Here is a 20,530-nt window from a genome sequence, read left to right as displayed (position 1 = left end):
GAAACTTCTCCCACGCAACTCTTGTGGCTGCTGCAAAATCCTGCTAACCCCGAGTTAGGCTGCAGCCAGTGGGGAGCGCTGACAAGTCCTGCAGTGCTCCCAGGCCACCAGGACAGCCTGTGCTTCTTGAGGACACTTCTTGAAGCATCCAACCTGACAGCTCTGCTCCTCTGTCCAACAGCCCGGTGACTCCCAGCAGTTATCAGCCACCACAGCCCCCTCAGATGGATCTCTGACCACTGCCAAAAGACTGGAGACCTCTGAAGAGGGAGTGAAAATCAGACAGATCCGGGAAAGCACAGTTGACAAGAGTGCAGGGGACAATAAGCAGGTAAATAACCCTCCCAGGAGCATCAGCCTAGCAGATCACAGTCCAGTACAGCCAGGGCACCCATGGCAATGCCCCTCCTGATTCTCCATGGGCTTTTTAAGCCCTAAATACCATTCAGTCCCTGGATACAACCATGGAATGGTGTGCATTGGAACAGACCTTAAAGCTCATCTCGTTCCATCCCTTGCCACGGGCAGGGACACCTTACATGATCCCAAATCAGAACATTTCTGCAATTAGAACTTATCCCAAAGATTATGGCAAAAAAAGGGGGAAAAACAAAAGAACAGCAGCACTGAAAACCAGAAATCGTGGTCATGTATTAATAAAATTGCACCCAAACTCTCACCCATCACATGAGGAAAAGCATGTTAGGATCCTGTCTTGTATTTCAGGAATATCTCTGTTGCAGCTTTAGCAGACCTCGACAGAATCTCCAAGAGAAGCAGGAAGCCAAAGGGAATGAAAAAGCTTCTCTCAAATCATCAGTACCTACTATCCCCTCGTCTGTTCAAAGTACACAAGGGGAAGCATCAGGAGATAACACCAACCTGAAAAAAAAACCAAACCAACCCACACAAGTCTGAACATCCTCACACTATTTACAGACACACAAATCTCTATACACATTGATAAAAGTCTCTGATTTTGGTAAATTTGCAGGAGATTAGGGCTGTAGGGGGCTAAGGCCAGACACATCCTGCCTGCCCTTCCCATCCCAGCCAGTAGCCCCGAGTCAAGGTCCAGTGCTATTATATATTTATTATTATACTGCTATTATATGTTATATAGAGATCACTGCTATTATACAGACTTACAGATGTCTACCCCTGATCTTCGTTTAAAAACTACTAAGAAATCCCTTTCTATTACAGTTATATTTATACATGTTTCCAGGGGCAGGAAAAAAAAAAAACACCAAACCTCAGACAACACCTTGCAGGTATAAACATCCTGCCCAGGACCAGCAAAGATCTACAGACCTCAAAATCCCAAGGAATAATGACTGGGGCAGTCCTGGCAAGCGCACAACCACAAGTTATTTGCCATCACCTTCCTCCAGATGTTTACCTGCAAACAAATTGGGCATTGAAATCAAAGTACAGAGCAGGTGAGCTTGGTTCAATCAGATTTATAACAGGTTATTTGGAATCTGTTCTCCAGAGCAGGCTGCCAGGATTATGTGGACATTTAACATGAAAATTGTGTGGGTTTTTGGGTGATAAACACAGTTCACACACTAAGGCCAAACTGATTCTCAGCTTATGAAGATATGGATAAAGTTCTCCCAGGTTTAGCCTTTGGAGGAAATGATCATGGGTGAGTCCAAAGGCATTAAATGCACTTATTAAAAAAACCACTCCATCTGCTTCCTGGTAAAACATTTCCCTCTCCAGAGATCGGCATGTGAATCGTGTTTATCACCTGAAAAATCACACAAGCTCTGCTTCCATTTTGAACAGGTCTGAGACAGTCTGTGCTGAGGGGTTTAGTGTTGGGTTTTTTTTTTCCCTGCTACACGTCTGTCAAACTGAGCAAGGTGCTCGCTTCGACCTGAATAAAGCACAACTGAGTCACAGCTAAAAAAGGCAACAATCTTTATCTGGTTATCCCACCCCATCAGGGATTCCAGCCTGAAACACCTCAGCAAGAAAAGACAACAGGAAAGAAAGAAAACTTCTCATGTCTGTAAACTATGCATTACCCATTCAAAATACAAATGTTGTGTTACTTGTGCCGAAACAGACTAAGGAAAAAGAAAACCACTGTGCACCTGTAATGTCAAACCCCAGCCCAACACTGGGACAGCACCTGCAGTCTGGCACTAAGAACATTTCTTTTAATCCAACTCCTTTGTTCATACTCCCACCTACAGCCAAAATCTACCACAAAAGCACTGCAGAGAACGGATGAGTCTCTAAAGCATGGTGGGGTGTTTTGGTTTTTTTAAAAATCATTCAGGACAATTTCACTGAACAGAACTTGTCCCAGATACTTGACCTGCTACAGAATATCAGCCAAGTCCCTTCTCAATCAAGGCAGCCCACAAACCTAGGAATAAATCCACCTTAGACAAGGCAGAAGCATTAAGTCCATCAGAAACTTGAGAGTATTCCTTGCAGTCTGAAACAGAAACAGACATGTCACAAGAGACACACCACCACCTGAAAGGCTTCTTCGTGAGTTCCACCCCTAACACTTGAACTGCTCAAAGAGACAGAGGTCAGAGGGTCACACTGAAGCTTCCGTGTGTTTCCAGAGGCCAAAGTGGGTGCACAGATGGTTTTCTGCTCCGCCACAATGGCGCAGAACTGAGCAAGAGACTCCCAGTTATCCAAAATGTACAGCTGGTACATAAATACACGCCCAAGCTACAATTTCAGGCTATCAACAAAAACGTCAGCACACTCCCTGGAAAAGCAACCCAGGGATGTCCCAGCAGCGAAGGCAGTTCAGGAGGGTGCAGGTAGGATTAACTGTCATAGTACTCAGAGGTTCTACAAGCAGCAAACAAATACTCATCCAATAATGCCATGAATGTAAATCCATCCTCCTGCTCTTGCTGTTTATAGCCTCCAGCAGAAGCATGGAGCTATAAAAACTCCCTCACTACAACCTGCTCAGCCTTCAGTAAACTGAATATCTTCAAAAGAGGAAAGACAAATCCACCCCAAGAACGAACATCTTGCCAAACTGGCTCTGGCTGACGTGTGATATATTCCAACAAAACAGTCTCACCACGGAGAACGCAACCGCGCCTGGGCTAAAGGCAGAGCGAGGAAAGGAGGAGTCAGTCCTAAACTAGGAAAGCTCAATTTATTTGCCATTACGTTATTACCCATTGAAAAATCTGCAGACTGTCACCATCTGTCAGGTCAAACACGAGGAAGGTGAATGGCTTGATTGGTAAAACGCAAGGTGCTGTAACCCAAGACGTTTTTCTGCCCAGCAAACACTCCTAGCTGGGAAAATCTCCCAATTACTTCCTCCTACTGGGTTGCCCGAATTGAAAAAATAAATGCAGTGTTTTGACAGTCCTTCAGAGGAGCAGACCATCAGCTCCTGTGTTCAGAAGCTTAACAGGCATCTAAGGCACTGTTACAGCCTGAAGAGGGACAATTATGATGATAATTCCCTTGAATCTGTCTAAATGCCTACAAAAGGAACGCTTTAAATAAAAGCTTTCACTTGGGCAAATATCCAGCCAGTTTCTCAGCAGGACAGAGCTCTAAAAAACAATTCCAGGATGAATGTGAATTATTAGACTTAAGAATTTCCCTGTACACTTAAAAATCCCTCAAGCTAAAGGCAGAGGCCTATGATGAAATGAACTGGTCTCTGTATCGACCTCATTCAGAAATGCCACAACAATTTCCCTTATCAGCAGATAATGAAAAACCTATAAACTCCCATCTCAACCATAATAATTCATACTGCCTTTTCTATTACTACTCAAAAATGCATCAGTCATTGCTAACCTTGAACAAATACAGATTCGTGCTGTTCTTTTACCAAATCCCATCTATTTTCTCCCAAATTATTTTTCAGTGATGCTTCCCAATTAACAGGAGGATACATCCAGTGCAGTCAAAACCTTTTGGATTTAGGTGCAATTTTTCAAGTTATTCTCCCACCACATTCCCAGCTCACACCTTTGATGGAACTTTAGGAACAGGTATTTTCTTTTTCCCTTTTACATGTTATGCACAGTGCCCCAGAAGTTCCTTGCCATGAACAAACACTGAAACTTGAATCAATGATACTCGACACCTCTAAACACATCTCCAAGAGCTTGAATCTTTACTACCCAAGACTTCCAGGTTTTTATTTTCATGCTGGTGGACAAAAGGGTGAAGATCAGGATGATAAAATAGGGAAGAGAGGAACAAAAAGATGCCAGCAGAGAACAAGTAACGTGGCAGGGGTGGGAAGGAAGTAGTGAAGAAGCTCATTAGTCAAGCAAGAGTTTAATTACAGTGTGGAAAGAATAGCATTGCCCAACTTCAAAATGCAATTACCTGAGACTAGAAATATCCAGCCCCAGAACTCAGGCACTACAAGACAAATGAAGATTTACAAGGCCTTAAGCATCCTGATGTGGCATTGAATCCAGCCATGCTCCAAAAAGGTGGAAGCTGCCAAGCTGCAAGGACTCCCTCCCAACAAAAAAACTACCCAGTCATTCCCAACAACTGTTCAGGTTTACTGTTGATTAACAATCATAAGGAAAACTTGCAAAATTTGACCTTCTTCCAGCTTGAACACTGACTAAGCCATGATAAGGATAAAACAAAGTATCTTTGCTTCCTTCAAGATGATCTAATTCTTCAATCTGAAAGTTCCCAATGGAAAAACCCAGTTGGGTGTACTCAGACACCAACACATTACCAACCAAATCACCGCCAGCCAGCCCTGAACACGACTTTTAACCTATCAGGTGTGACTAGTTAACCAGTTCTTTGCCCATCAGAAGGTGATTAGCCCCAGCTGAAAGCCTTAATTGGCTGTAATTTCAGCTACGAAGCTGCCCATGGTAACTTTTCAAACCACAATACCACCCACTGGTACCTGGATTTATCCCAGCCCCTTTTAAATTTCGAATCATCAGTCTGTGAATTTGAGTTTTTATTCCCCCCAACTCTCACATGGTCACACCACCACCAAAACCATTCACGTGCTGTGTCCCATGCCCAGGCAAAGCTTCCACACTCTGCTTGGCAAAAGGAGGAAAAGGAAACCCATCCCATGAGCCCATTTTGAAGAGGGAATATCTCCCTACCTAATTAACTCACCAGTGTACACCTGCAGTAACACCCAGTCCCAGGAGGTCACTCATCCAGTAAACCCTGGACTTTTGCTGCCCACTACCTGGAAACTTCCAAGAAATCCACATATATTTATCTTGCAAAGAGCTTAGTTTTACCTATTTTAGTGTTGTTGAAGCAGGCAACTTTGCTTTTCTTCAACAACAGGGATGGCTCCCCAGCAGTTCTTGTTCAGGTGATTAAATCTGTATGTAAATTCTTTAACTCTTCCTATACAAAATTAACATTCAGTGTGAGACAAGCTCATAGAGGACCTGGACTTTCATACTTTTGCTGATAAATATTCCTGCTGCTGCAGCCTGACTCCTGGTTGGTAAATAGTTTAAGGCCCCACACAGACTAGGCATGGAAAAAACAAGATACATGTAACTTCAGGTTTAGTCGAATTTTGTCACGAAAAATGCAACTTGACATTTTTAAGAAACCCTCACACTAAACATCTGCTAGTGACAATTGTTTAGACTCTGTCTCTAGGAAAAGCCAGATAATCCTGCCCACATGATTTCCTTGAAAAGGTGACAGCACAATTTTAATACTGACCTCTTTGTTAGCTTGAAAATAAAGAATAAAACTGACTTTGTTTACAAAAAGGAGGAATATTTTATCAACATATCCAGCTCCCTATCACACACAATCCAAGCAGCAGACATATATTTGTGTGCCTTCACCTTTACTTACTTTATCCAACCACTTGCATACTTAAAGCAAAACACTTAAAAATTTCTTTGTCCCCCTGCCCTACCAATATAAAAGGCTCATTCTGATCTAAGTACACACATAACCAAGACACCAAGCTGCTCGTAAAGCTTCCCAATTTTTTCTCCTGAACTGAGACGTTTTTCATGGAGTTACTACTAAAGTATAAACAAGGATAAGAGGCACAGAAAACATCCCTGACATAACTTTCAACTTTGTTAGATACACCCCTTGGGGTGTGGGGAAAGGCTGGAGAAGAAAACAAGGCTTTTACGGCAAAAACCTCAATTCCCCCAGGTTTATCCTGATGCTACGTCGTACATCCTCTCCCTACAAAAAGTTTACTTCCCCCAGTTGCTGAGCATTCGTGACACACATCCCAAGCTCTGGCCCAACATGTGAAGAGGGGAAGACTTGAAACGCCAGGTAATTACAACACAACATTGGAAGGTCAATTCCAGCAGAGCCCCAAAACGCTCCAGGCAGAAATAAGACAGATCACTCACCACACACTCCACACCGAGGAAGACAAAGAACTGAGGCAGCAGCACCAGGAGAAAGAGAAGGATGCTGTCCCAGCCTCTTTATACTCCCCACCTCACCTGGGCGCCGGTGCAGCTGCTCCTCATTCCCTTAATGAGCATAAAGCCTTTCCAGCCCCGGGGGTCAGGTGGGAATCATCCCTTCAAACCCACCAGGGTGGGGCTGTCATCCACCGCCCAGCTGGTTCTCACCTGGGCACTGAGCAAAGCTGCTGAGGGGACACAAAAATAGGGCCATTGTGTTCCCCCTTGTTAATTGTTTTTAAAACCAAGTCTCTTGATACAGGCTGGGAAAGCTGGGGCTGTTCAACCTGGAGAAGAAAAAGCTCCAGGGAAACCTGGAGTTCCTTCCACTGCCCTAAAAGGGGGTTATAAAAAAGTGTTAGAGTAACTATCTACAACTGCATGGAGTAGGAGGACAAGGGGGAATGGCTTCAAACCGACAGAGGAGAGATTTAGATGGGATATTGGGAAGGAATTGTTACCTTGGAGGGTGGTGAGGCCCTGGTACAGGCTGTCCAGAGAAGCTGTGGCTGCCCCTGGATCCCTGGAAATGTCCAAGGCCAGGTTGGACAGGGCTTGAAGCAACCTGGGACAGTGGACTCGGTCTCTGCCTGTAAATGGGGATGGACTGGGATGGGTTCTAAGGTCCCTTTCCAACCCAGACCATTCTGAGATTCTGTGATAGCAAAGCTGTTAATGGGTTTAATCTCTATCCTAACATTTGTGGATTTATGCCTTAAAACATCAAAACTTGGTCAATAATTGTTTTCTAGACAGCGCACGAAGAAAATGCCCAGCTAAACACTGCAGTGGTAGGAAAGGCACACAGTATCAGAGGAGACAAACTCCCCTCCTCGGAGGTGCTGGAAAAGAGGGATACCTTCCCCAGGCAGCAAGCAGCTCTGCCCTTCAAGCTCCCTGCTCTTTCCTCAAGCACACACAAATTGCCTCCTTTTCTGCAGCAGCAACCACCCCAGCACTGCTCCCTTGCATACAAATCAAGCTCTAACCCTGGTGCTCCAAAGCACAGCCCCAAGTGCAGATTTGATACCACAGAGACACTTCCTAAAGCTCAGGAATGCAATAGTACATTGGAATAGGTCATTATTTTTTATGGCCATGCTGCAGAAGTGGAATTTTTATGGCTGGTGTTATCAGTTGAAGGAAAACTGCTCTGAAAACAAAGTTGTATATTAAGTGTTATGTATCTATACAGAACAAATGTTAACACTAATTACATTTTTTTTTTCCCCATTTAGTGGCATTAAATCACAATCCATTCCTGCATATCCCCCAGGAAGCCACATAAGCTGCATTAGGACACCCAGTTCCCAACCAGCCCAGTGTCCATCTGTTTGCAGGATCCCGGAGTCCAGGATGCTCACCAGCTAAACCTCCTTCTTCACAGCTCATACTTGCAACAGGAACTACTCTGCAATCCCAAAGAGACTTTCCAAAAGGGAGCAAACAGCAAGTTTAATGTCAGAGGCCAAAAGTCCTCCAAGAGGTCCAGACAGCCCTTTTCTTTGGAAGGGACTCACGATCACCATTCAAAGGGCAGCGATTCTTAGAAACTAAATATTTACTCACAAAAAACCTGAGAGAATCCCCACAGCCGCCTCAGCCTTCCCTGAAAAGCTCTTCTGCATCCAGACAAGGAAGGATTCATAAAGGCAAATCATCTGCTTGCACAGTTACTGCAAAAATTCCTTCCTCCGAGGCCTCCCTGCCAGCGGTAACTATGGAGCTACCCCGGGGCCACCCTGCAGCTCCTGCTTCCCAATCCAGGCTCACTCCTCCTGGAGAACAACCAGCTGCTCCTTCTGCACGCCTTTATTGACACAGGGACACAAAAACACCAGGTTCTGCCATGCTCCAACCCAAACATTAACTTCTCCCAGGGCAAACAGATGTAAATCAGAGCATCCTACAACTGCAACAGCAAAATTGGTGAGGTTGTGTATGGGCTGGTGTGCTCAGTTTGGTGATGGATGCCTGGCAAAGCAGCTCTTTGGCAAAAAACACATTCGAGGAAAGCAAAAGAGGGCAGAAAAAAATTCATGGTGACCCTAAAACTCAAAAAACACGAGTAATTTTCCACTGTCTCGGCTGTGAAATAATCAGCAAAATGTAAAGCAACTCTGCATTGAGACAACGACAAGAAAGCCGGAAATATTTTGATGCTGAAGCTCTGCTCAGTTCACTGCCTGGGATTTGTTAGCAGTATCCATTTAAACCTGCACTCTGCCAGATTACTGTCTCACTGACAGTAATTCCAGATTATTTCCCTAAACTAGGATAATCTTAACACAAGCACAGTAAAGAGAAGATGTTTGTCTGGCAATCGGTTATCTTCAAAGCTGTCTTTTAAAAAGCAGTTGCAGCCTGTTCTGAGTGAAAACTGCCCCCAGATGTCTGAGGTTCCCCTCAAAACCTCTCAGTGGGAGTGTAGGGATTAAGAGTGGAAGCAATTTTCAGACAACTCTGAAATTGTCTGAATCAATTTCAGACAGAAATGTTTGAAAACTATCATCAGTCAAAGGTCTGAAGGAGATGATTCAACCAACTATGCTCTAAAACATGGTTGTTTACTTTTAGCTCATTCATTTGCATTCTCTTATAATTTTTTGCTAACTATTGATCAAAAAATTTATGGGTAGAAATGTAAAACCATGCAGAGAGGGATTGATAGCTCGTGCTGGATGAAACGGACATTTTACACCTCTGCGTATTCTCCTTGGGTTTGTGCCTTAGAAACTAAACTTGGTGGAAGCTGGAAGAAAAGGGAGAGGACAGGGAGAAAGTCATTTACCACTGGAGGCTCTGGACTGCTAAATCAGCACATCACATAATGTTGCCAGCCACTGGTACTTAGCCCTACTAAGAAAAAAAAAGAAAGAAACAAGCAGCTTCAGCAGCAAAGGGGCACACATTTTATTCAACTTTATTATTCTAAATCCTACCTGAATATTACTTAAAAGCTTTTCCATAAAGGAAAAGCTTCGTGAACACCAGCTCGACAAAAAGCAGATGACTTGCACTCTCACAGGAGGCCATCCTGAAGCCAACATTCCAATCTCCTCTCTCCCGGACACGAGGGTTAATATACTGTGTTCAACCTCTGAGCTTCATAGCTCCACACTAATTACTGTGGAGAGGGGAAGAAAATTAATGGCTGGTCAGAGGTGTGGGCAGAAATGAAGCAAGTGTCTAGTCAGAGCCTGGTTATTCTTCTCCCATCAGATTATCTACCCGGCAAAGCCACATCACAATTAAAGCTGCAAACAGCAGTTACACCTGTTAAAAGCTTTGACTTTTTATTAAGGTTGTGCTTCTTCGGTCTCTAATGAAAAAGTGCAATTAATAAATGACTTGGTAAATGCTTGTTCTCACAGCAAGGATGAGGGGGAAAAAACCCTATTGCAAAACAAAAGCCTTGGCACAGGGAAAAAAAACCGTGTTTATCATCATGGGTACGTTATTAAACAAGGAGGGAGAGAGTAACCTTGCAGCAACAGCATTAGAAAGACCAAGGCATGAGCAAGAACGGCATCTTTGCACCAAAATTCCCAGAATATAAATCAGGAACACAGGAGAAGTCACTGAAGTGCTTTCATGTGCCTTCAAATTCCTGTACTTATTAATAGTGATAGATGGCAAAGTGGAAGATGAACAGGTGACAACAGCTCAAGTGCATCCTATTTTTCATCTACTTTCTTCCCACCCCACTATTTTTGATTGTCTGCCTGCAACTGTCCTTTCCCTTGGTTCTGGGAAATAATCACCTTCCCAGGGAGTCACTGGGATTTACTCACACCGATCAGCAAGTTACCAAGTTGATTTTGAATATCACACAACTTGAACTTCATTAAGTGATTTCAAAACCAGGAAGTTATTATTCTTAAAATGTCCTTTCGACTTGGGTGATGCTGTCTTCAGACCTACAAGGAAATAGGCAGATACTTTTCACAGCAAGAGCTGGAAGGGTTTTGCACCCAGGTAATATGCAATAAATCAAATTTTTTTTCTACCAAGAAGCTGCATGGATTTCTCTCATGTTTATGTACGAGCTCTTCATGCATCTCAAACAGCCAAGAGCAGAAGTTGAGGGACTCAGCAAAACACCAGAGCAGTAGGAAGAAGATATAGTAACAGCAGCAACAAAAAAATACGTCTTCTATTTTCTACTGTTATATTCCTTCAGAAACCAGACTGAGGTAGATCTGGCCATGGGAAAAGCCTCACAGAAGTCAGCGATCTCCAGGACTGAAAATTAATATTAAGGTTCAAGCAGCACGGAGATGAAATCAGAGCTGGAGAACTGCGGCTATAAACACAACCCATAAAATTCAAGTTTAATCACTTAAGATTAAATAAGTTTCATGCATATTACTGCCGGTGGTCAGCCAAGCTGTTCTCTAGCAGCTCTGTTATTTACAGCTGTTAAATAACTGTATTAAAGCGTTCCAGAGAATGCTTTTTCCAAGGCAAATCATGGCCAAAATAATACACATTTTAAACTACCCCGTGCTCACAAACATCAAAAAAGGGAAATACACTTGAGAACTAAATTAGCCGAACCTAAAAACAACACTTGGGATGCTAGTTGGTATTATAAAAACAGGAGACATGTCAGTAGAAGGCTGAAAGCTTTACTAGGGGTTTTTTAATGAGTTTTCTTTAGAAAAAGCTTGGAGGAGGCAAAGTAACAGAACTGAAGCAAATTAAAAGAAATTAACAGAAAGGAGTCGGGGGCTTTGGGGGAGGTGTTCAGTGGAAAGGAGGTAAGGGCTGGCTTAACTTTTTGGCCAAGGAAATTGAGGAAACACGGACTTGACACCCAGCCAGTGAGCTCTCCACATCCTCTGTGGGATGGCAGGGCTAGGGCAGGAACTCAGCTTTCTGCAAGCACCTGCAGGCCACTTATTTCCACATTCCCAAGGCTGTAAGGAAGCTTGGAAGTGTTTATGAGTCAGAATCCTGCCTGGAGCATCGTCAGCTCCTGAAGGAGGCGAGCAGAGCTCTCGCAGTGCCATCAAACCCTGTGCCACTGCGGATGCACAGGGAACGGGAAGAGATCCCTGTGATCCGCCCGGCGCTCCGCAGCCTGGACCCCAGCTAAGTGGAAACCCACCCAAATTATGTAAACACTGCCCTGAAAACTGCTGTGGTACTTTGACATTGTAATTCCAAGAACAAACAGCCCTCTCTGGTGCACTCTATTACATAAAATGTCAGGCTAATCACAGCAATTCGGCTTTATGAGTGCTGCCGAATGTCCGAAACAGGAGTAAAAACGGGAGTTACAGCGCTGAGGATGAGTCAGTTCCGCACCTGCCCCTCCACAAAAGCAGAAATGAAGAAATTAATTACATCTGAGTGACCACAACAACAAACAATTCCTCAGGAACACAGAGCGCTTGTTTTAAATCCCCAAAGCTACGCTGCTCTAGGCAGAGGTGCTCCTGTCTCCTCCTTTCCACTGAAACTGGAATAATTCAGGGATCAACCTCGAGGAGTACGACTGGATCAAACTGGAGTCTGATTATCGTTCAAAACAAGCCCAAATCTCTCTTCTGAGCCACCAGGAGCAGTTTTCTACTTCCATGAAGAAGTAGGTCATGAAAGCAGCAGCTCCACCAAACTCCACGCCCCAGATGCAGAGCCCCGTGTGCTCCACACAAACTGGAGCTGTGTGTTAGCAGTGTGCTCGGGCATCCTGCAGAGGATGCAACGTGCGGACCACTGACTGCAAAAGGAAATAAACCCACAGTTCTGCACAAGCAAAGGAGCTGTTGGGCAGAGAAAAAGTGAATGGTGTGCAGGGACAGTCACCAGAAACAACCCACCTTTGGGGAAAGGTGAAAAAAACCCCACAACATCTGTTAAAAATGTTATTTACAAACCAATTCATTTCACAAGTGCCTGCCTAGTGTCAATGCTCTTCTCAAAATCCTGACTTCCTTGCCAGCTCAAAAACCCATATCTGTGTGGTGTCATATCCTGCCCCACTCCATCTAGCTCAATAATGAGGTACTTTGTGGAACTGTTTGTTTAAAATTACTCTCTCGAGCACTAAATGCCAAAAGGAAATATGGAAATGGTCACTCCCACACACACACGAGCGAGTGGCTGATTCAAAATCGGCATTTGTTTTCCACGAGAACATGTGTGAATCTGAGTCACGGTCTTTGTCTTCGGACAAAATTATCCTTAAAATAAAATTCAGCTCAGCACCGTTCAGCTTCGTGGTCAGAGAAATCCGTGGCTTTTTTGGCTTCAGACCACAGCTCTGTTTTGGACCATCAGCTTGTCGTTTCTTAGCAATCAGACTCACATCACCCAGCCAAGCAACGAGGAACGGATGTCTCAACACTTGCAGCGGTTTCCCTCCCTTCCAACACCACGGTCTCCAGGTTCAAAAACAACAGTCCTCCCGTGTGATGCAGGGCACTGACCGCAGCCTGAACAAAAGCCAAACTCAGAAGACTTCTAGGCAGTTCATGAAACACAAGGACAGTTCGTCTTGAGCTTCTCATCTTGAGAAGGGAAAAAAATTTTAATATATTTCCTTATTTCAGAAGGGAGTATCTGGAGCTGGTTTCGTTACTAGCAATATACATTGCTCATGAAACAACTCCTCTCTTAACAAACACTGGATTTGGTTCCCTTCAATCCCTTACACCAAAATGCAAGGGAAGGATCCCACTCTCCACTTAAATACAACACCCCCAAACTCAGAAGAAACCACACAGCGCTGTGCAATTATCCAATCTACTCAATATTTAGACAAGGAAATTTCTGTTGTCACTGCCTAGGGAGCAAGTCCCTGGATAACAGGAATAGCCTTGCAGCAGGCAGGAGGCTCCCACGGGAGCCCTTTGTGCTGCAGACACCCTCGTGCATCACAAACACTCCAGGCTCCACCACCCGACCAAACCTTCAACTCACCCTTTCCCCCTCTGCAGGAAGCCAAGAGGATTTCCCAAGTCACATGATAAATCAGGGCATTTTCATTCCAAAAAAGGAATCACATTTTTCTCCCCCCCCGGGAAATCTCTGCAGTTTTTCAGTTCACTGTTATTTCGGGGAGGAAATAACTTTTGCTGCCAGCTTTCCCTCCTATCTCAACATCCCCCCTGCCCAGGAATCTTTGTGATGTTTGAGACAGGCTTCCAATTAATTTAAATTACTATTAAAAGGTTGCTGCTGCACTGCATATTCACAGTGTGTGAGTTTTGTCTAGAAGCAGAAAACACGAGCAGGACGTGGGATATCAAATTATTCTCAGAGGCAGGCGTGAATAATGACAGAACAGTATTCACGCAGGAAAATTTGTAGAGAAAAACCATCACCCAGACCCCAGATATTTCTTTTTAACACACGAGTTTAAAAAAAAAAATAAAATCCCACATCGCTCCTGTGCTATCTTGGGGAGCCCATTTTCTCTTAATATCTTCATTTGTCAGAGTAGCACTTAAAATTGTCATTTTTGGAGTTGCTTTGCCAGGCAGAAAACTCACTCTCACTGAAGTCCAAACATGTAAGAAAAATGACGAGGCTAAATTATGAGGATGTATTTTAAAAGAATGGTTGAAGCGGAATGAATAACTATTTCCTCTTACAATAATCTGTCACAACTAATTTCCTTCCTACTCTGATTCCATCTCACAGCCTGCACCCTGGCCAGCAAACATCCTTTTGCTGCTCCTTCTGCAGGTTTCAGCTGCAAATCCAAAAGAGCTCAGCATCACCAGGAGTCAGTTTGGGCAGAAGAAAACAAGGGTCTAAGACAAGACTGACAATCACCCAGAGTTGGTTTTTATGGTGGTTGCTCCCTTGTAGACACTTCACAAGTTACATATCTGAGTGAAATTCGAGTTTTAATTGTTCCAACAGGCAGCGTCAGAGATTGAGAGTTTCCACGTTGCATGGCAGTCCTTTCCTCCTGGGGAAGCCAACGAAAGCAAATTGCTGAAATGAGCTCCACATCTCCTAATTCCTTAAGAGCTGCCAAGAATGCAGAACAAGATAGTGGACATGCTCTGCGTTTTACATGAGACAAAAGCCATACCCCACAGGCTTGTCCTGCTGGAAACTAATTCCGCATCCCACTCAAGTGCAGCATATTTTCATCTTCATTAAGATGACATCTCATTTTGATGACCAATTGAGACCTTAATAACAGGGAGAAAACCCTTTGCTGAATCTTTAATAGCAGAAGCACAAGTCGTTTCATTTTCAGCATTAAATACTCAAGGACAAAATAGCTCTTAGAGTCTGATTACTGTAGTTTGCACTGGGAAAGTGAAAAAATGATGAAATCCCCAGCAGCAATATCACAGGTGGTCCCTCACCCTGAGAGCAGTTCAGAAATAAGAAGTATGCCCCCCCCGGTGAACACAGAGAACACAGCTTCATCTTGTTTCAACAAATTTCAATTTTTTCTAGTACAGTTCCTCATCTTACCAGAAGCCACAGAAGTAGAGAGCAGCAGTTGGGATTTTAGGAAGAGTGACTGACCACCAACTGACACTGCAATAAATGAATAATTATTAAAAAAAAGAAAACAACAACCCAAGCCACCCAAATCTAAAACAGTTTCTACATTTCCACAGACCTACAATCAGGAGAATAATTTAAATTGCATATTTGAGTCAGCTCAATGCTATTTTATAGAACGGCAAACCGGTGACTCATTGCACAAATCAGAAATTAAGTCATAAAAGTTATGTTTCACCCTCCAGACTGGGTGGAGCCTAACCTCACAGAGAGTTTCCTCCTTAAGATGAGTTTTAAAACAGCTTTAGGAAAAGAAGAACTTTTTTTCTTCTTCTCTTTCCAGGACTTGGCTCTGGTCAGGAGAGCTATACCTCTCCTGAGCAGAGCTGAGAAACACCCTCCTTGTGGAAAAAGAACTGCCCTGAAATTTTTATATTAGTGCCAGCATCAACTTGATCATGACTGTAACTTCCTTTCCCATCACAGACCTTAGATTCAAAGTTTTTATTATTCCCATGGGCTAAATACTAAATAAAAAACAGTAATATCATCAAATAACTGTCAAAAAAAACCCAAAAAAAACCCAAAAAACCAAACCAACATCTAGTCCTCATACTGTGCTCCTCTTTCACACAGAGAGGGCCCTGGAAGTGCGTTCTCTGATTTTAGCCACTTTTATACATCCAAATACATTTGCTGATCATCCCCTTTAAAGCTTTAGTTCATGAAAGAAAAAAAAAAAAAAAAGAAAACCTACAGATTTTCAATCATTCCTTGGAAAATCACAATCAGCAGTATGCCAGGTCAGGAAAATAGCAGCACAGTTAATTAAACAAGCCTGCCAGCTTCCATCCTCAGCAAAAACACACCCCACAGCGCTCCAAGCCTCACCATCCCTGCAGCCACCCACTGCCACTGCCTGAGCTCTGGGAGTGCCAAGCTTCACCTGGCAGCTCCACGAGCTGGGTGACAATGGGGCAATAAACTCCAGCTTTTGTGACAGTGAGGGCTTGAGGTGGTCCGCAGGAAATTACGACCACACTATCGAGCTACAGCTTCTCTGGAAGTCAATGCTGCACAGAGGAAAAAAAAAAAAAAAACAAAAAACAAACCACTAAATACACATTGTATCTATGCAGAATAAAGGGCAGCCGCGGCTCGATGTCCCCTGCATCCACCTCTCGAGGCTTACCCCATCTCTCCTTGGCACAGAGCAAGATCTTCGAAGGATAAACTACGTCCTCAAACCCGGGCCACCTGCACCAAAATCCTAAATTTTGGCCACCTCCAAAACTCCTGGCTGGGAGGATGGATCAGCGCAGCTAAGCCCAGTCCCCATCCGGAGCAGAAAGGAAAGGCTGCAGGTTCTCCAATACCGACTCAAAATCCGGCCACGGCTCAGCTGGGTTCAGTTTTGCCTTCTCAGGCATAGAAGAAGGCACTAGGAGTCAATATTCCTGATTAGCCCAGAACTGCCAGGATGAACTACCACAGGAATGGCACACGTGGCCAAACCCTTGATCTCCTGTAGGTGTTTTTGCACCAGCTAACCACATTCCAATCCAACATAACTCAACCCCTGGCGACAGGCACCAGGAAACGCAGTAACAGGAGCCTCTAATCTCTGCAGGAAGAAAGCCACGAGGATTGAACGTTCAACACACAAAAGCAGAGCGTTTTATTTAAGTACTTTGTCTACCTCCACATCATGGAAAACCATTTATAGCTTGCTTCCTTGTGAAGCTTTTCCAGTCCCGCTACACCTCAGGCCTAGGGAAGCTGACCCTCAACTTCCACAGCACCTGGAACAAGCAGGAGACGGGAAAGGCCTTCCCTTGTTCCATTAGGAAGTTTCCCCTGAGGAATAGCCCCACTTTAACTCTCTCTCTCTCCACACTCCTCAGAGGGCAAGCTGCCGAACGGGATGTGTGGCCTCCCTCACATTACAACCCCCCAGCCCACTCCTGCACTTCCTCCACTGCTAACACATTTGGGAACTCTCCACCCTCGTGTGTGTGTGTACCCGAACAGGGAGACTGGAAAGAGATGCAGCCTCTGATACTTCTGCTCCAAGTTCATTTATTCAGACCTGTCACACTCTTTCAAGGCTACGGATGCCCAACCCCCGCTGGCCCCATGGTTAGACCTCCTCACCCTGCCCAGCCATCCTGAAAGGTACACCACCACCGCACCCACAGGGGAAAGCTACAAATATCAGTAAAAACTTCCTTCCTCTTGCTTACCCCTACTCCGAGATCAATGAACGAAATTCTCATTCAAGTTTCTTGCATCCCCCTCCCCAGATCTCTCACCCCCTGTGATCCTGTTAGGGACAGAACACAGAGACTCTTGGTCTGCTCCCGAAAGGATTGTTCTTGTGGGAACATCTCCATGCTGAGCCCACTGAGCTTTCCCCACTTCCTCAAGTTTCAGAACTCTCAAGCAAGCTGTGAATGCTTCGTTCATCCCTATGTCCCCCAGTATTAATGGACTCCCAACTGTCCCTTCATAATCCAAGTATTTATTTACAAGTAGGGACCTCCTTGCCCTCTCTCCCACTTGGTGTCATTGAAACCTCCTTCCTACTTCACCCATCCGGAGGAGGTTTTTTTGTTTGTTTTACAGCACTGTCCTCTCACAGTAATCTGCTCTAGTGGTGCAGTTTCTTCCAGCATTATTTATATTGCTTTTGAAAGAACTCATCCATAAGACCATTTAGCATTTCCACCCTGTTTCAAAGAAAGCCCACTTAATTTATCACCTCTGTGAGAAACCAGCCACCCTGAGAAGTATCCAAGTAGAATTGATGGCACTAAAAACAACACTGCACAGACACACCTGATGTAATCACTCTATTAATTACACCCATATTATACAAACTCTTTCTACGCCTTTCCTAATATAATCGATGGTCTCAGGAAGCTTGTGCATCTCAGTCCCATCACCGAGCAGGATCAATTCTTCATCAGCCATAACTGATTGATGGGAGCCTAACCTGTCCTAACCACCTCTGATAACAAAGACTGAAGAGCCTTCCCAGGAAGCAATCCAGCATTTCACTGCTTTTACTGTCAGTAAAGATTGCCAGCTCCTAATCAAACCCTTCTGCTCACACTGTGAGCCCATTACTCCTCCCACCCCACACATATTTGTCTGGTTTTCTGCTTCCTCTTTGCAGCTATGCTTCTTTTCAATTTCCTCTTTATTATGAAGGGCTCCAGTTCCTTTAATTTCTCCTTGGAGATCATTTATTCCAAGATTCAGGTACTCTCTGGCCTCTGCTCTCTTTCAGTGGTCTGCACCATTTCTCCAGTGCAGTGAGAAGGAAAGGATAACTCGTCTCTGCTGTGAGGGGATAAACAGGCACATCACAGATGCTGCCAAAAAGAACTGCCAGGATCCTGGATCCTGAGCTGCTTGCGCCCCATCTCTTGGCTCTCAGGGATTCAACCAAACCGACCTGCGCACAGCCTCCCTGTTGAAAAAAAACCCAAAACTAATGACTGCAACACCACAGCCAGGCTGCCAAAAATCAAATAGCACAGCCCAACAAAAGCCAGGAGGGCTTTCTAATCATCAGTCCTCAGGACACGAGCAAAATCCTCCTCTTTTCCCCAAGATCCTGAGGCCAATGGCTCTGACAGTAGGATTTTAACATGCCCACACCTCAGTCACGTCCGCTCGGTATCCTGGGCAAACACGGGATATTCACGGTTTTCTAATGGGTTTTTTTTTATAATTTTCTCACACATTTACTGCTATGCTTAGCCCAAGGAGTGAAACCAAGCACGATTCTGAGTCTCTGTTAAATCAATCGCAAAGGTCAGTTTAAATTTAGAGAAATACAAACTATTTGCCAGGGCCACACCGCTAAAGGAGACAGCTCAAACGTTAATTACGGCCGCCGGAAAGGCCATTCCACACCTGAGCAGGTGCCGGGATTAACCCCGCAGTCAACACGGCGGCACAAGTCCCACCTGACACGTGGGAAGGACCGCGCTGCGAATGCGGGACTGCCGGGATGGAGACACCCGATACCGACGGAACCTCCGGCATCCCCCGGCTGCCAAAACACACCGACAGCGGCCGAGGAACCAGCGGCACCCTGACGATAGCGGGCACAAACAACTCTTTAAACAGCACCCGAGGGACCACGGCGGTGCATCCGCTGCTCCAGAGCCCGCTCCGCCACCTGATTCATCCACAATTTGGGTGGCTCCACGTAGTCCCGTGATTACTTGTTTGGAGCAAAACAAGGGAGCGACAGGTGCACACCTCCGGCAGAAGCTCTTTTAGAGGAAGCAATAAAACAGATCGTGGCAAAAGCCAGAAGGATATCCCACTGTTCCCTCAGTTTATAAAGAAAAAATAGGGGAAAAAACCCTCCCGGTATTTTTAGCAAATCTTTCGAGCTCCAAGACGCAACTGGCTGCCTTTACACGTTTTTTTTTTCCGCCCTGAGACACATAGGAAGCTGTGTGCTGCCAGTCCCCTCTTTTCCTGGCAAAGCCACCAACGAAAAGGGAGCGAACAGAGCCGACTAGCATTGCCTCCCTTCCCTCTGCCAGCCGCCGCACCGACCGGGATTCGGGGAGCCCCCCGGGCGCCTCTCCCTTGGCTGACCTTGAGGCGGGGCGGGAAGAGCAGGCAGGCACACCACCGCCCGGGGACGGGGCGCCGCGCTGCCCGCCCGGGCCGGGGCCGGTGCCGGTGCCGCCGCTCCCGCTCCCGGCGGGGGCTCCGCGCCCCCCCGGCTCCCGGCGGCCCCCGGCGCCACCTGGCGGCCGCGCCCCGCCGCGCCGCGACCCCCGCCCCGGGAGCGCGGCCCCGGAACGCCGGGCAGCGCCGGCAGCACCGCCCGCTCCCGGGGCGGCACGGGGAGGGCGGGCCGCGAGCTGCCGCTGCCGGAGCGCGACCGGGAGAGCTCCGCTGCCGCCGCCCGCCGCCGCGCTCAAGTTTCACCCGCTGACGGCGCTAAGAATAAACGCGCAGCTGGCGGGGCCGGGGGCTGGGAGCCGCCGCGAAAGCGCCGTGGAGCAACCGCGGAACCGCCGCGGAGCCGGGGCCCCCGCGCCGCCCGCCGGCACCGCGCCCGCCTTCTGAAGGGCACACGGCTGCCTCCTCACTCACCGTCCGGTGTCGCTGCTGCTGCTGGCGGCGCCGGCCCAGCGCCGGGAAGCGGCCGGCGGCGGCGGTGAGGGCGGCGGGGCGGCGGCCGCAGAGGAGGAGCGGCAGCGCTCTGCCCGCCGTGGCCGCCATCGCGCCGCTGGAGCCGCCCCACGCTGCGGCGGCGGCGGCGGCGGTGCTGCTGCCGCCCGGGGCGGGGCGGGGTGGGGTGGGGCGGGCTCACGGGGAGCGGAGGGGCGGGGCCAACTGGCGCCGCTGGCCAATCGTGACGCCCCTCCGGCCGGCCTCGGGCATCGCGCAGCCAATCGACGCCGAGCGGGTGGGCAGCCCGAAAAGGCGATTGGCCGGTGGGCGGGGCTGCGCGCGGGCCCGAGGGCAGGGAAACTCCTCGGCGGGGGTGCCGGGGGCGGGGCCAAGTATGGGCGGGGTCAAATGTAGGCGGGGCCTCATGTGGGCGGGGCTGTGAGTGGAAGGAGGGGGCGCGGGGGGACCCCTAAGGGGGA

At 46.6% G+C, this 20,530-nt stretch overlaps 1 protein-coding gene across 2 annotated transcripts in view; it reads right to left on the bottom strand.

Annotated features, from left to right (window-relative positions):
* MCU (mitochondrial calcium uniporter) overlaps window positions 1–20,171 on the bottom strand; it is a 77,827-nt gene extending 57,656 nt beyond the window's left edge. For both annotated transcript variants that reach the window (XM_066191808.1, XM_066191807.1), the window contains exon 1: window positions 20,031–20,171. In XM_066191808.1, the coding sequence (XP_066047905.1) occupies window positions 20,031–20,159 (129 nt within the window). In that variant the 5' untranslated portion in view covers window positions 20,160–20,171. The remainder of the gene's footprint in view (window positions 1–20,030) is intronic.
* Between the last annotated feature and the right edge of the window lie 359 nt (window positions 20,172–20,530).

This window comes from Chamaea fasciata, unplaced genomic scaffold (genome assembly GCF_029207755.1).
Source record: "Chamaea fasciata isolate MVZ Bird 193981 ecotype frontalis unplaced genomic scaffold, bChaFas1.0.hap1 SCAF_9, whole genome shotgun sequence".
Classification (NCBI taxonomy): Eukaryota; Metazoa; Chordata; class Aves; order Passeriformes; family Sylviidae; genus Chamaea; species Chamaea fasciata.
The sequence above is the reverse complement of the archived record's forward strand: the minus strand, read 5'-3'. Positions and strand labels throughout refer to the sequence as shown.